General features: G+C 40.1%; 1 protein-coding gene across 1 annotated transcript in view; it reads left to right on the top strand.

Moving 5' to 3' along the window:
* The window catches only part of SUGCT (succinyl-CoA:glutarate-CoA transferase), a 577,328-nt gene that overhangs the window by 33,750 nt on the left and 529,162 nt on the right, over positions 1-14,416 (top strand). The window contains exon 7 of the mRNA XM_075271200.1: positions 10,965-11,056. Within this exon, the coding sequence (XP_075127301.1) occupies positions 10,965-11,056 (92 nt within the window). The remainder of the gene's footprint in view (positions 1-10,964; positions 11,057-14,416) is intronic.

The following is a 14,416-nucleotide window of genomic DNA, read 5'->3' on the forward strand; positions in this document are numbered from 1 at the left end:
GTCATTTTATGAAATAAACTACAGAAGTATGTGTGATTCATCTTGCTCCTCTAACCCTTTCATCAAGGGGTTCTGTTCTCTGAATTTCTAACCATAACCGTAAGCACAGGCGAGCACATTTTGGTACAATTGACGCAAATAGCTTTCAAATGGATGTTAATGCTTGAAGGAAACAATGCGGCACTTAGTATCAATTGGTGTGGATTTAAGAAGTTATGTGAAAACTACTTTGTGATCGCTTAGAAAAGAACTGCTCTGGGCTGTATACCCGAGCAAAAGGAACCACAAAGCACAAATGCGAACCAGCGTTGTAGCAATGTAGCATATGCATGTAGATTTTACTAAATAGTTATTAGAAAACATTGCATGTTTTCCAGGCTTCTGGATTTATAGCATAACATTGTATGCTATAAATGTGTTTATTTCTCATTATTATCATGTTTTTCCTATTTCTTAACATATGAATATATGTTGCAGTGATCCTGTCTTATGCAAAAAAGAAAGATGAGGTACTTCCAGTGCTGTGCAGTAATTATTAGTAATTAGGCTGACGACCCCTAAGCTAAAGTCATATACCACTAATCATAACACAGAAGGTCTGTCACAAGATGCTTCTGGACCCATGTGTCTGGTCTTATTTCCCGGGACCTGTACTTTCTCATTAGAAGCAATGAAAGTACATGTGCAGCACCCAATTAGTGGTAAATGTATGGGCCCAGGAGCATCGTGTGGCAGCACTCTTAGCTATAGCTGCATCCAGTCCTAGGCCACTGGTACTGCATCACGTTTTTTGTGCAAAAACACACCATAGTATAGAATTATGTCTCATAGTAGCACCTCCACACAGTCTAATGATCCACGGTGGCCCCACCACATGATATAATGTCCCAAAGTGGCCTCTCCACATAGTATTATGTCCCATAGTGGCCCCTTCACACAGTATAATGTCCCATTGTGGCCTCCCCACAATATAATGATCCATAGTGGCCCCTCCACATGGAATAATGTCCCACAGTGGCCCCTTCACACAGTATAATGTCACATATTGGCCTCAACAAACTTTCCAAATCTTTTGGGTTCAGCTGATCCCAAAATTTTGGGGGTTAGCCATTCACAGGCTATTAATATACTCTTCAGACCCCACTTGAATGACCGCTGATTGGTCTCAGTGGTTATATCATAATTAGAGATGAGCGAGTAGTACTCGATTGAATAGGTATTCGATCGAATACTACGGTATTCGAAATACTCGTACTCGATCGAGTACTACTAGCTGTTCGAAGTTAAGATTCGATGCAGAACCAGCGTTGATTGGCAGAATGCTATACATTGCCAATCAACGCTGGTTCTTCTCTTATCTTTAGAACTCTTCTCCCTGCGTAGCGTCCCCGTGGCATCTTCCAGCCTTGAATTCACTCTGCTAGGCATCGGGCCTGGGCAGAGCCGACTGCGCATGTCTGCTTGTAGTGCTGGCATGCGCAGTCGGCTTTGCCCAGGCCCGATGCCTAGAAGAATGAATTCAAGGCCGGAAGACGCCGCGGGGACGCTGCGCAGGGAGAAGAATCCAGCCTGACCCTCACTCATGGACTTGGTAAGTAGAATTTGATCGAATGTTGCGTACCCCTGAAACGAGCATTTCCCCTCATGATCATCATATGTCATGACACCGATGTAGCCCCTGAGGTAACCGCTATCAGCAGTTTCTGATGTCAGGCATAAGCGCCAAAGTGAACGTGAAGCTGCACCGGAGCCCAGGAAAGATGAGTAACATTGCAGTTTTGTTTCAGGCGTGTTTGGTCGAAACGAAACTACTGGGCTCTGATATGCCAGGGAAATATGTTTCGCTTGCCACTGTTGCCGACCCCTGGTCTAGTTTCTCATGTCTCTTAGTTACTTGAGAAGTGCTAGCAGTGGGCAGGATAGCTTAGCTTAGCTAGGGAGACAGTGAAGGGGGTGTAACGGAGTGAGAGAAGGGGGGAGCAGTGACAGGTCGGTAGTGTGGAAGGTACACAGGAAGCTACATAGTAGGAAGCGAACACCAGATAATCAAATGCAGAAGATGTCAGGAGCTCAAGCAGACAAACAGAGATCATTCACACTGGTAAAAGTATATGGGTGTACTTTTAACATATTAATAGCACTAATAGACCTTTTATTTAAAAAAAAAAAAAAAAACTTCCCGGAAAACCCCTTTAAGCATATTCAACTGTCACCATCATGTTACACAGCACATTACAGTGATAAACAACATAACTTTGTTATGTATGCCATTATTGAAGAGATGGAGAAAACCAGCTTTGAAGTCTTATGAGACAGTAGACAGTAGACGGTTGGTGGGGGACTGGGGGACAGGCCTTCAGCTCTCTGGGGCAGTGATTTCGCCGCTCAGAGTTCTACCATCCTTAGCTTGCACCTCTACCCTTGCAAAGAGAGTTGACAGGACTCTCCTTATCAAATGTGCTACTTGAGCAGCAAGAGCAGTGGTCCCAGGCCTGAAGGCCCGCCCCATGGTTCTCATGCACATGAGGAATATGTTTTTCATTGTGGAAATTGATCTATGGTGCAGGTTTTAAAATTCACAGTATGGCAGTTTATTCCTTTTTTTTTGGAAAAAAGCTTAAAAATTTGCATGCCAAAGTCTGCACTGAAATCAATGATTTGGATTTTCTGTGTTGCAGATTTGCCACGTGTGAATTATAATCGTGTGCATGTACCCTTAAGGGGATTTTGCAATAATATATTTATATTTTTATTGTGAAAGGACCAGTTCACTTAATAGTAATGACACAATCTAACCACAGAGGACAAACTGCCTTAATAATTACTGGATGTAAAAAAGAATTAATTTAAAAAAAGATACAATAAGATCTTGGTGCGCAGATGGTAACCTTTATAGCAGTCCTGTTTGTGGGAATAGTGAGAACTTATTTTATATAATGTGCAGGGTTTTCCATAAAGAATTCCTTTACTCATAATGTAATTATTAGCATATTCGTATAGGTTTCCATTCAGGGGTTCCCAAGCGAACTCCCCAATCGGGAACCCGAACGCAGATGTGAATGAGGCCTTAGCAGTGCCAGTTTGTCTGAAAGTAGTTTTATGCCTATGGATAGCTTTATATTGTATCATTTTAAAGATGAGATTCTCATCTTTAAAATTAATTTTAAAGCATCAAGATATCTTCATGCCGTCCAGAGATATAGGGCTCTAAAGTGTCCCCCCCCATGTCTAAGGAAGCATCTTCCGAACAGTAACAGAAAGGGGAGGGGGGAGGAGCAGCCCTGCAGCTTGCACAGACAGAGAAGCATCCTGTCTCTGTACATAATCTTTATGTGACCCCAGGAGGGGGTGGCAAGGACGTTCATCCTTGTTAACCCCTCTCATGCCAATCAGAGTGCATACTATACACTATACTTTTGATCTCTGATTGTCACGTACAGGTATAATGTAATTCCCCCTGAGCCTTACTAGTGGGGTATTCTTATGTAATACCCTCTAAACATAACCAGAAAGTTTATTGGCGCTGTGACCCAGGCGTTTACCATTGTCCAGGTCGCAGCACCAAAATAAAGTCGCACAAACACTTACACAACATATATACAAAGACGTAAATAAAGTTTACATTTCACCCAATCCCTGTCCTGTTTACACTTGAGCTTTCTAGAATAAAATACGCCTCTAGCGATATCCATCAAACGCTAAAATAATAGTAATAACGATTATCACTAGAGATGAACGTATAGATTGCTAAAATTTTTATAGGTGGATGGAAAATAACATTTTGATGTAAAGTCCTATTTAATTTGCATACACAAAATGGGATGGCGCATTTCTGCAATTTTGGCGATTCTTTAACATCCGCCCCTGTAAATATATACATGTGTGGTATGTATGAACTCCTCACATCTTGCAGATTTTTGGAAAGTACATTTTGTTTGCAGAAAGGGATTGCTTGAGCCGGCACTTAAGTGACAAATTTGAATTTTTGTGCAATTTTTTCTTGTAATCTCTGTTTTCTGCAAAGTTGCATGAAGGTGGTTGTATATATGAATTATTAAATTGTGTTTTTATATACGGTATGCTGTGTAATATGAAAAAAGTTAGATTTTGGTATTAAAGTCACAGTTTGGTAAGTGCAGTATAGATTTTTAACATATTAGTGAATAACAGCAAAATCCTGCTTGTCTTCTGTATTAGTGTTTTTTGGAGTCCGAGCTCTTGTTGTAGTTGATGTTTGCGGTACATATAGTATATACATATATGTTGTCTACACCTTAAGATATTATTTTAAATGTATTTTCATCATTGACGCCAACAACACGCTCATTATATGGTGTTCCAGAGAGCTGCTGAGATGCTGGAACAATCACAGGCACAGCGCAAGGAACAAGTTTAGTGGCAGGCCAGCTTGACAGCTGTCGAAACGCCGGAGCAGGTGGATTATTAACACCAACAACACGCTCATTATATGGCCTCCCAGCGAGCTGCTGAGATGCTGGAACAATCACAGGCACGGTGTGAGAAACAAGTTCAGCAGCAGGATAGCTTAAGAGCTGCCGAAATGCCAGAGCAGGCAAACCATTGATGGCAGCAATTTGCTGAATACAGGCCGATCATCGATGCCAACAACACACAGATGAAGGTACGGGCAGAGGCTAGTAGCAAATATATTACAATTTTCTCATACACAAGATAAATAGGTTCAAATACTTACATCAAACTGAGGAGAAAGCCGAAAGAAGCTGTTACAAATTTCTCTGTAAAACTGGGTGAAAATAAAACCCTGAGCAGTAAATAGACTTCTCTGTGTATGGCATTATGAGACCAGTTGGGCAGTTTAGTATGTCAGTATGGGCTGCTTGGCATCCCGCTACTAAATCGAAGTTTCTCACCTGAGATGGTGTTCAAGTACTAGTCATTTTCCTGAATGGACAGTAGATGGCGTAGTTGTGTCAGTTAGAACTTAAATAGCAGCTATCGCAAGCTTCATGATGATGGTTTGTTTTCTTTAGAACAAATAATAGGAAAATTCTTTGCTATTATTTCTGAGTACCATATGGACTGAATAAATATTCTTGTGTGAACCATACAGCTTCTTGAAAATATCTTAATTTAACTTTCTGCATGTCAGTGATTCCCAAGATAGATTCTTGTGTAGAATCAATCTATTTTAAATAGAAAAACTAAAAGTGTATATTAGTGATCTTCTTCACATAGGCCAAACTGTTTTAGTAAATGATATTTTACCTTGAGAAAAAAATTAAATTGAAAAATCTCTTCTTCCTGTCAGTTGTTTGTCTGTGATCTGTCAATTACTCATCTACAAACTGATCATTATGTATATATTTCTAGCCTAATGTATAATATATGCACGTCTCCTTTCCTGCATTCCTAATTTGTCAGATTTGGCAAGCTTTTATGACTCTGGATATTTACAAGGCACTCTAGGCATGACTTGGCAAGATCCAATAACAAATGTTCCTCCTTGGAAAACCTGATTTATTCTATTATTTCTGTCACTAATGTTAGCATCACGAAGCATGTGCTAGTCCTTCACAATATGTCACCTTCATGTCATCGGTAGCTACCTCATCCTATCCAGCCATATGCTTTTTTAAATAAATTATTAATATTATCATCATCATTTTTTTTCCTGCAGTGTAGGGAAAGGTCTGCCATCATTCTTAAAGCCTGTACTAAAAGTGAGGGTACACAGGAAAGTTACTCAAGTTTGTCTGGAGTTTGATATTTATTCTCAATGACTAAACCTAAAGAATCTAATGCTTATAGGGGATCTTTTCATGTCAAAATGTTTGATTTTTATGATGTGTGATCCTATGTCTTATGAGACTATTAGTGCTATAAGTATGTCTTTCTCTCCTTTCTTGAAATAACATGAATGCTTAGCTTAGCTAAAAATTTATCTTTTATTAAAGGGAGTCAATGCTAACAATTGTTGGGGGGCAACACAGTGGCCCAGTGGTTACCACTACAGCCTTGCAGTGCTGAAGTCCTGGGTTCGAATCCTGCCAAGGACAACATCTACAAGGAGTTTGTATGTTCTCCCTGTGTTTACATGAGTTTCCTCCCATACTCCAAAGACATACTGATAGGGAAAAATGTATGAGCCCTATATGGAAAGCTTGTCCATGTCCATAGGCTTCAGTTACCTAGTTAGTATATGTTGGGGTATGGAAATGGGATGATGTAGTAGACTAGGCTTTTCATCTCCTAGGACGCAATTACAGTTTATGGGTGATGGATGCCATTATATAACATGCTCCACAAGTCTTCCTTAAACTTAGATCTTGGGTTGCTCCAGTGATGTAACTATCGTTGGACAGTGATCTCTAGAGCTTCCTTGTGAAAACCCAGCAGAGTGTGGTCTTCAGTAAAATGGTTGCTGGTAAGGTGACACTCCTGCTCTAGATGGAGAATTATGGGAAGTTCTCCATGGACTGTCCCATCACTCTCAACACTCTTTTTGACCTCTCTCTTAATGCACACTGACACTCACTGATAATGAAATGTGAACTGAGCCTGACATTACTGTGCATAAGTAGAACTCAGGCTTAGTCCTGGTTCACATGTGCGTTGGGTATTCCGTGCGGGGAGTCTGCTTGGTGACCCCCGAACAAAATACTGAACGCATTAAAAGTAGTGATATATAGTCATTATACAGTCATGGCCAAAAGTTTTGAGAATGATACAAATATTAATTTTTACAAAGTCTACTGCTTCAGTTTTTCTAATGGAAATTTGCATATACTCCAGAATGTTATAAAGAGTGATCAGCTTAACAGCAATTACTTGCAAAGTCAATATTTGCCTAGAAAATGAACTTTATCCCCCAAAACACATTTCAACATCATTGTAGCCCTGCCTTAAAAGTACCAGCTAACATCGTTTCAGTGATTGCTCCATTAACACAGGTGTGGGTGTTGATGAGGACAGGGCTGGAGATCAATCTGTCATCCTATTAATATTATAAATGTGAAAGTTTGTGAGTTTGGATGATTGTGGGTTTGTGTGTTCGGATGTTTGTTAGTCAATCACGCAAAACCCGCTCGACCGATTGGGCTGAAATTTTCCACAAACATAGTTAATACACCCGATTGCGCAATAGGCTATTTTTCCTCACAATAGCGCACATACGTTTGTGCCAGGACCCCCACAAAACCCAAATAAAAAAATGACTTTACCCCAGTCCTAGAAAATGAACTTTATCCCCCAAAACACATTTCAACATAATTGTAGCCCTGCCTTAAAAGTACCAGCTAACATCGTTTCAGTGATTGCTCCATTAACACAGGTGTGGGTGTTGATGAGGACAGGGCTGGAGATCAATCTGTCATCCTATTAATATTATAAATGTGAAAGTTTGTGAGTTTGGATGATTGTGGGTTTGTGTGTTCGGATGTTTGTTAGTCAATCACGCAAAACCCGCTCGACCGATTGGGCTGAAATTTTCCACAAACATAGTTAATACACCCGATTGCGCAATAGGCTACTTTTCCTCACAATAGCGCACATACGTTTGTGCCAGGACCCCCCCAAAACCCAAATAAAAAATAACTCTGACTTTCAGCTGAAAGTCAGAGCGGCGGTCCTGCTGGCGGTCAGCGTATCAACCGCCCACACTATCAGACAAACAAAGCAGTTATTACTGCTATTACTTTGAGAAAAGAAAAAGGCAAAAAAAAGAGACCCCTGATGAGTTTAACGAAACGCGTAGGGTCAGAACTTTAATAAGCAATGCGGTAACTGACCTCACATAGCTAAGGTCTGAGCAGGGACTAAGCCAGTGACTCCCTCCCCCCTTGGTTGGCGTGGCACAAGGCCAGTAACCTCCAAGTGGTGGGGATTAAGACACTGAGCTTTAAACAAATACAGTCCTGTTAACAGACCTCTATGGGGAGTGATAACCGCATGGTTACTATGTAGGGAGTTAGTTGCTATTAGGGAAAATATCAGCAATGGGAGCAACTTCCTAGTTGTAAATATTTTCTCAAATTGGGTATGTGTTGTATTGTGGAGCACCGAAGTTTTAAATGGACTTAATAAAAGTTATTATTTTTTTTTTTTTTAATTCCTATGAAGGGTCTGATCAACTTTTCCACTGTGAATATAGTATTGTAGGAATTTATAGATATTGTGTAAACAAACTATTTCACCCCCACAAAACCCAAACTCACACCACCATCTCTGCAATCTCACACACTTTGGACCATAGCAAGCCACAAAATTCATATTGCCCTCTGCAGCCTCGCCCCTAACCCCACACAATCTCATATACATATACTTTACCACTTTGCCCCTCACCTTAACGATACTCCAGGAGGCTCTCTTTAACGCTCCGGAGCAGCCATGTTTGCCGACCCCCACCGCTCTGACAATCCACGACACCGCCCACCCATGTCAATACCCCTAGGAGGTCTAATAAATGCAAAAAAAAAAGTTTAAAAAAAAAGTAAAAAAAATATAAAAACAAATAAAAAGGATTAAAAATTCAAATCACCCCCCTTTCCCTAGAACACATATAAAAGTAGTTAAAAACTGTGAGACACATACATGTTAAGTATCCCCGCGTCCGAAATCGCCCGCTCTACAAAGCTATACAAATATTTTTCCTGTTCGGTAAACGCCGTAGCGGGAAAAATGGTCAAAAGTGCCAAACCGCCATTTTTTCACTGTTTTGATTCTGATAAAAATTTGAATAAAAAGTGATCAAAGCAATAACATTTCCCGAAAATGGTAGAACTAAAAAGTACACCCGACCCCGCAAAAAAAGACGCCCTATACATCCCCGTACATGGACGTATAAAAAAGTTACGCCTGTCGGAATATGACGACTTTTAAAAAAAAATAATTTTTAACACAGTTTTGGATTTTTTTAAGGGGTCAAAATGTAAATAAAACCATATAAATTTGGTATCCCTGGAATCGTACCGAAACACAAAATACAGGGGACATGTCATTTTGGTTGCACAGTGAACGCCGTAAAACCAAAGTCCGTAAGAAAGTCGCAGAAATGCATTTTTTCTTCAAATCCACCCCATTCTGAATTTTTTTCCTGCTTCCCAGTACATTATATAGAATAAATAATGGTGGCATCATGAAGAAAAATTTGTCCCAGGAAAAATTAAGACCTCATATGGCTCTGGGAGCGGAGAAATAAAAAAGATATGGGGTTTAGAAGGAGGGGAGTCAAAAACGAAAAACGAAAATCAAAAAATGCCATCGACGGGAAAGGGTTAACTTCAAATACTTCTGTCCCAAAGTCACTTTGTAAAGTTTCTCAGAACACCGTATAGCAGCTCAAATACAAATTAACTTCAACACAAAAGTCTCACGTATTCTCTGGATTACAGAAAAAACAAGATACAAAGTTACATTTCATATCCCATACCTTATACACAGTACGAAAACCTTACCCGCGCCTGTATATACCCACTTCTACAATCACCGCAGACGAAGTCGCGGGTACCAGCTAGTGATTAAGTAAGAATGACACCACTGGACACTTTAAAAGGAGGCTGGTGCTTGGCATCATTGTTTCTCTTCTGTTAACCATGGTTATCTCTAAAGAAACACGTGCAGTCATCATTGCACTGCACAAAAATGGCCTAACAGGGAAGAGTATCGCATGCTAGAAAGATTGCACCTAAGTCAACAATCTATCGCATCATCAAGAACTTCAAGGAGAGAGGTTCCATTGTTGGCAAAAAGGCTCCAGGGCGCCCAAGAAAGACCAGTAAGCGCCAGGACTGTCTCTTAAAAGTGTTTCAGCTGCGGGATCGGGCTACCAGCAGTGCAGAGCTTGCTGAGGAATGGCAGCAGGCAAGTATGAGTGTATCTGCAAGCACTGTGAGGCGGAGACTCTTGGAGCAAAGCCTGGTCTCAAGAAGGGCAGCAAAGAAGCCACTTCTCTCCAGAAAAAACATCAGGGACAGAGTGATATTCTGCAAAAGGTACAGTGAGTGGACTGCTGAGGACTGGGGTAAAGTCATTTTCTCTGATGAATCCCCTTTTCGATTGTTTGGGACATCTGGAAAACAGCTTATTCGGAGAAGACGAGGTGAGCGCTACCACCAGTTTTGTCTCATGCCAACTGTAAAGCATCCTGAAACCATTCATGTGTGGGGTTGCTTCTCAGCCAAGGGAATCGGCCCTCTCACAGTCTTGCCTAAAAACACAGCCATGAATAAAGAATGGTACCAGAATGTCCTCCAACATCAACTTCTCCCAACCGTCCAAGAGCAGTTTGCCGATCAACAATGCCTTTTCCAGCATGATGGAGCACCTTGCCATAAAGCAAAGGTGATAACTAAATGGCTCAGGGAACAAAACATAGAGATTTTGGGTCCATGGCCTGTAAACTCCCCAGATCTTAATCCCATTGAGAACATGTGGTCAATCATCAAGAGACGGGTGGACAAACAAAAACCTACAAATTCTGACAAAATGCAAGCATTGATTGTGCAAGAATGGACTGCTATCAGTCAGGATTTGGTCTAGAAGTTGATTGAGAGCATGCCAGGGAGAATTGCAGAGGTCCTGAAGAAGGAGGGTCAACACTGCAAATATTGACTTGCTGCATTAACTCATTCTGTCAATATAAGCTTTTTTTTACTCATAATATGATTGCAATTATATTTCTGTATGTGATAAAAACATCTGACAAACACACATAAAAACCAGAGGGCAACAGATCATGTGAAAATATAAGATTTGTGTCATTCTCAAAACTTTTGGCCATGACTGTAGACTGTAATGGGACCGTGTGTCTTCCATGAATCATGCGGAGAGAAAAGTATTGCCTGAAGTACTTTTCTCTCCGCATGACTCGTACAAAACTCTTGTACGGCTTCCCCAAGGAATGCATCATGTTCACTTTTGCATTATTTATTTTATATATATTTATTAGGTTGAGATTTACAACATTGTTGTTTCTTTACATTCAGGTTATGGCCAGACTGGTCCTATGTTTAAAAGAGCAGGATATGATGCTGTAGCTTGTGCAATGTCTGGATTGATGCACATCACGGGACCTGAGGTAAAATTCTTACATTACAGAATTTCTTATGGGCCATTTACATCACATTTAGTCATCAATTTAGCTGATCAGTTTTATGGATATAAAAACTGATGCAAAAAATAGACGGAAAGTGATGATCATCCATTTACATAGAGTGAGTGTTACCACAAACAGCAAAAAATGAGCACTTGTGTAGATTTATCCCAATATTATTGGAAATTTACACTGCTTACATCAGAATAAAACCAAAAAATAAAACTTAACATTTAATAATGTTAAATTAGTAATAAGATTATAATGTCATAGATTGTAAGCTCTTGCGAGCAGGGCCCTCAGTCCCATTGTGTGAAATTACTTTTTTTGTAATGTATCTTTCTGTCTGTATTTGAACCCTACAAATTGTACAGTGCTGCGTAATATGTTGGCGCTATATAAATAAAATGCATTATTATTATTATTATTATTATTATTATTATTAATAATAATAATAATAATAATAATAATAATACATATTAAAATACATAAGGGCCCCAAAATTCAAAGACCATAATAAGGCCACTACTGTGAGGATACTCATATGTAATAAATCAGTCAGAAGCCACTAAACAAAATATGGAAAGTTCTTACCAACATCTGACGATGCAAGCAAGTAAGTGAGGGCGCATCACCAAAAGAAGAGATAACAATCCCTATACTTCCCCTTTAATGTCGACCCTCAAACCCATATAGTGACTCCCCCCCCCCCCCCCCCCCCGACAAGGGCAGTAACAAACTGAACCTTAGTTTAACCCTAGTTATCCCCAGTTCCTATGCGTTTCCTGACACACTTATGCGCCAATCATCAATGGACCTTGTCAAGCTGACCAAATCACCCAGTCTCCATGGTAAAACAAAAAATCTAAATACACTGCCTACAGCGGTAGGACGGAGAAATAAAACCCCACAATGGAGGAAAAGTACTTCATAACTCCACATAATGACAATGGCTGACATTGATCTTTCAATTGTGGGGCCCTTATGTATTTTAATATGTATTATTAAATGTTACATTTTATTTTTGGTTGCATCAGTGCTTTAAACTATATAGTGAGTTTTAAAAACCCATCAGTGTCTGTGCTTTTTTTGTGGGATACAAAACTGTGGTATGTTTTACTTTTCTCTCAAATTGATCAGATTTTATTTAATATTGGCTGTACATAAAAGGATGGTCATCAGCTTGCCATCAATCTTCATCCGTTTTTAGCGTCAGTTTCATGTATCTGTAAAACTGATCAGGTGAATGGATGATCAAAACACTATGTGAAGGGCCCCCTTTTTTTTATAGGATAAAAAAAAAGTAATACTCCTTTACAATGTACAACATGTTTAATGCACTATAGGTTTTTTTTATGTGGTGAGTTAATTGATTTGCTTAAGCCAATAAATATTCCCAGTAATAGCAAAAACTGGTTCTAAAAGCCGTAGATTTTCAAGTTCAAACATATCTGATGACATGGGTGTTTTTTATTGACTGTAACATAAAAATTGCTGACTTTTGTTATAAAAATCATTCCAGTTTTTCAGGATTAACCATTTAAAGCACACAGAGTAAAAGGCAGCTAAAATATGCAGAGGACGACAAACAGAAATAGTTCAAAAGGCAATCGCAAAAACATTTGCCCTTTTCACTGATCTATGGCTGCATTTTTTTCTTCCTCCCATGTAACTATATGGGGAAAATGCAGCATTTTTGTTGGTAAAACTAGCATGCTTCATTTTTCAAAAATATATACGTCTTGGAGAGTGCTGACATTTTTTAAGGCTCCATTCACACAGAGGAAAATAGTCAGGAATTTGGTGTGGAATCTCAGCGCTGAAAAAAAAGCCTCCCGTTGACTTTAATGGAACCGCATTGCGGTTCTTTCCGCAGCACTTTTAAGAGAAAGTTCACAGATTTTTCCTCTGCGGACTTTCTCTTAACGTTATATCTACGGGAAAGCCGCCAGCGTTTCCGTAGAAATAATTGACATGCTGCGATTTGCACGGCCGCAACGGCTTTGCAAATCGCAGCGTGTCTGTGCTGCGATCTTTTCCGCAAAGTGGGGATGGGATTCGCTTTGCCTGCACTGTACAATGCCACGATTTTTCCTGCAGTGTCTCCGCTGCGGGCAAATCACGGCATTTCTGGTCCTTGGGGCCCTGGCCTTAGAGTCTCAGCACTCTCCAAGACATATACAGTCCTATGAAAAAGTTTGGGCACCCCTATTAATCTTAATCATTTTTAGTTCTAAATATTTTGGTATTTGCAACATCCATTTCAGTTTGATATATCTAATAACTGATGGACACAGTAATATTTCAGGATTGAAATGAGGTTTATTGTACTAACAGAAAATGCGCAATATGCATTAAACCAAAATTTGACCGGTGCAAAAGTATGGGCACCTCAACAGAAAAGTGACATTAATATTTAGTACATCCTCCTTTTGCAAAGATAACAGCCTCTAGTCGCTTCCTGTAGCTTTTAATCAGTTCCTGGATCCTGGATGAAGGGATTTTGGACAAACAATTCAAGTTCAGTTAAGTTAGATGGTCGCCGAGCATGGACAGCCCGCTTCAAATCATCCCACAGATGTTCAATGATATTCAGGTCTGGGGACTGGGATGGCCATTCCAGAACATTGTAATTGTTCCTCTGCATGAATGCCTGAGGATTTGGAGCGGTGTTTTGGATCATTGTCTTGCTGAAATATCCATCCCCGGCGTAACTTCAACTTCGTCACTGATTCTTGAACATTATTCTCAAGAATCTGCTGATACTGAGTGGAATCCATGCGACCCTCAACTTTAACAAGATTCCCGATGCCGGCATTGGCCACACAGCCCCAAAGCATGATGGAACCTCCACCAAATTTTACAGTGGGTAGCATGTGTTTTTCTTGGAATGCTGTTTCTTTTTGGACGCCATGCATAACGCCTTTTTTTATAACCAAACAACTCAATTTTTGTTTCCAAAATGAAGCTGCCTTGTCCAAATGTGCTTTTTCATACCTCAGGCAACTCTATTTGTGGCGTACGTGCAGAAACGGCTTCTTTCTCATCACTCTCCCATACAGCTTCTATTTGTGCAAAGTGCGCTGTATAGTTGACCGATGCACAGTGACACCATCTGCAGCAAGATGATGCTGCAGCTCTTTGGAGGTGGTCTGTGGATTGTCCTTGACTGTTCTCACCATTCTTCTTCTCTGCCTTTCTGATATTTTTCTTGGCCTGCCACTTCTGGGCTTAACAAGAACTGTCCCTGTGGTCTTCCATTTCCTTACTATGTTCCTCACAGTGGAAACTGACAGGTTAAATCTCTGAGACAACGTTTTGTATCCTTCCCCTGAACAACTATGT

The sequence above is a fragment of the Leptodactylus fuscus genome, chromosome 4, assembly GCF_031893055.1.
Source record: "Leptodactylus fuscus isolate aLepFus1 chromosome 4, aLepFus1.hap2, whole genome shotgun sequence".
In the NCBI taxonomy this organism is placed as follows: Eukaryota; Metazoa; Chordata; class Amphibia; order Anura; family Leptodactylidae; genus Leptodactylus; species Leptodactylus fuscus.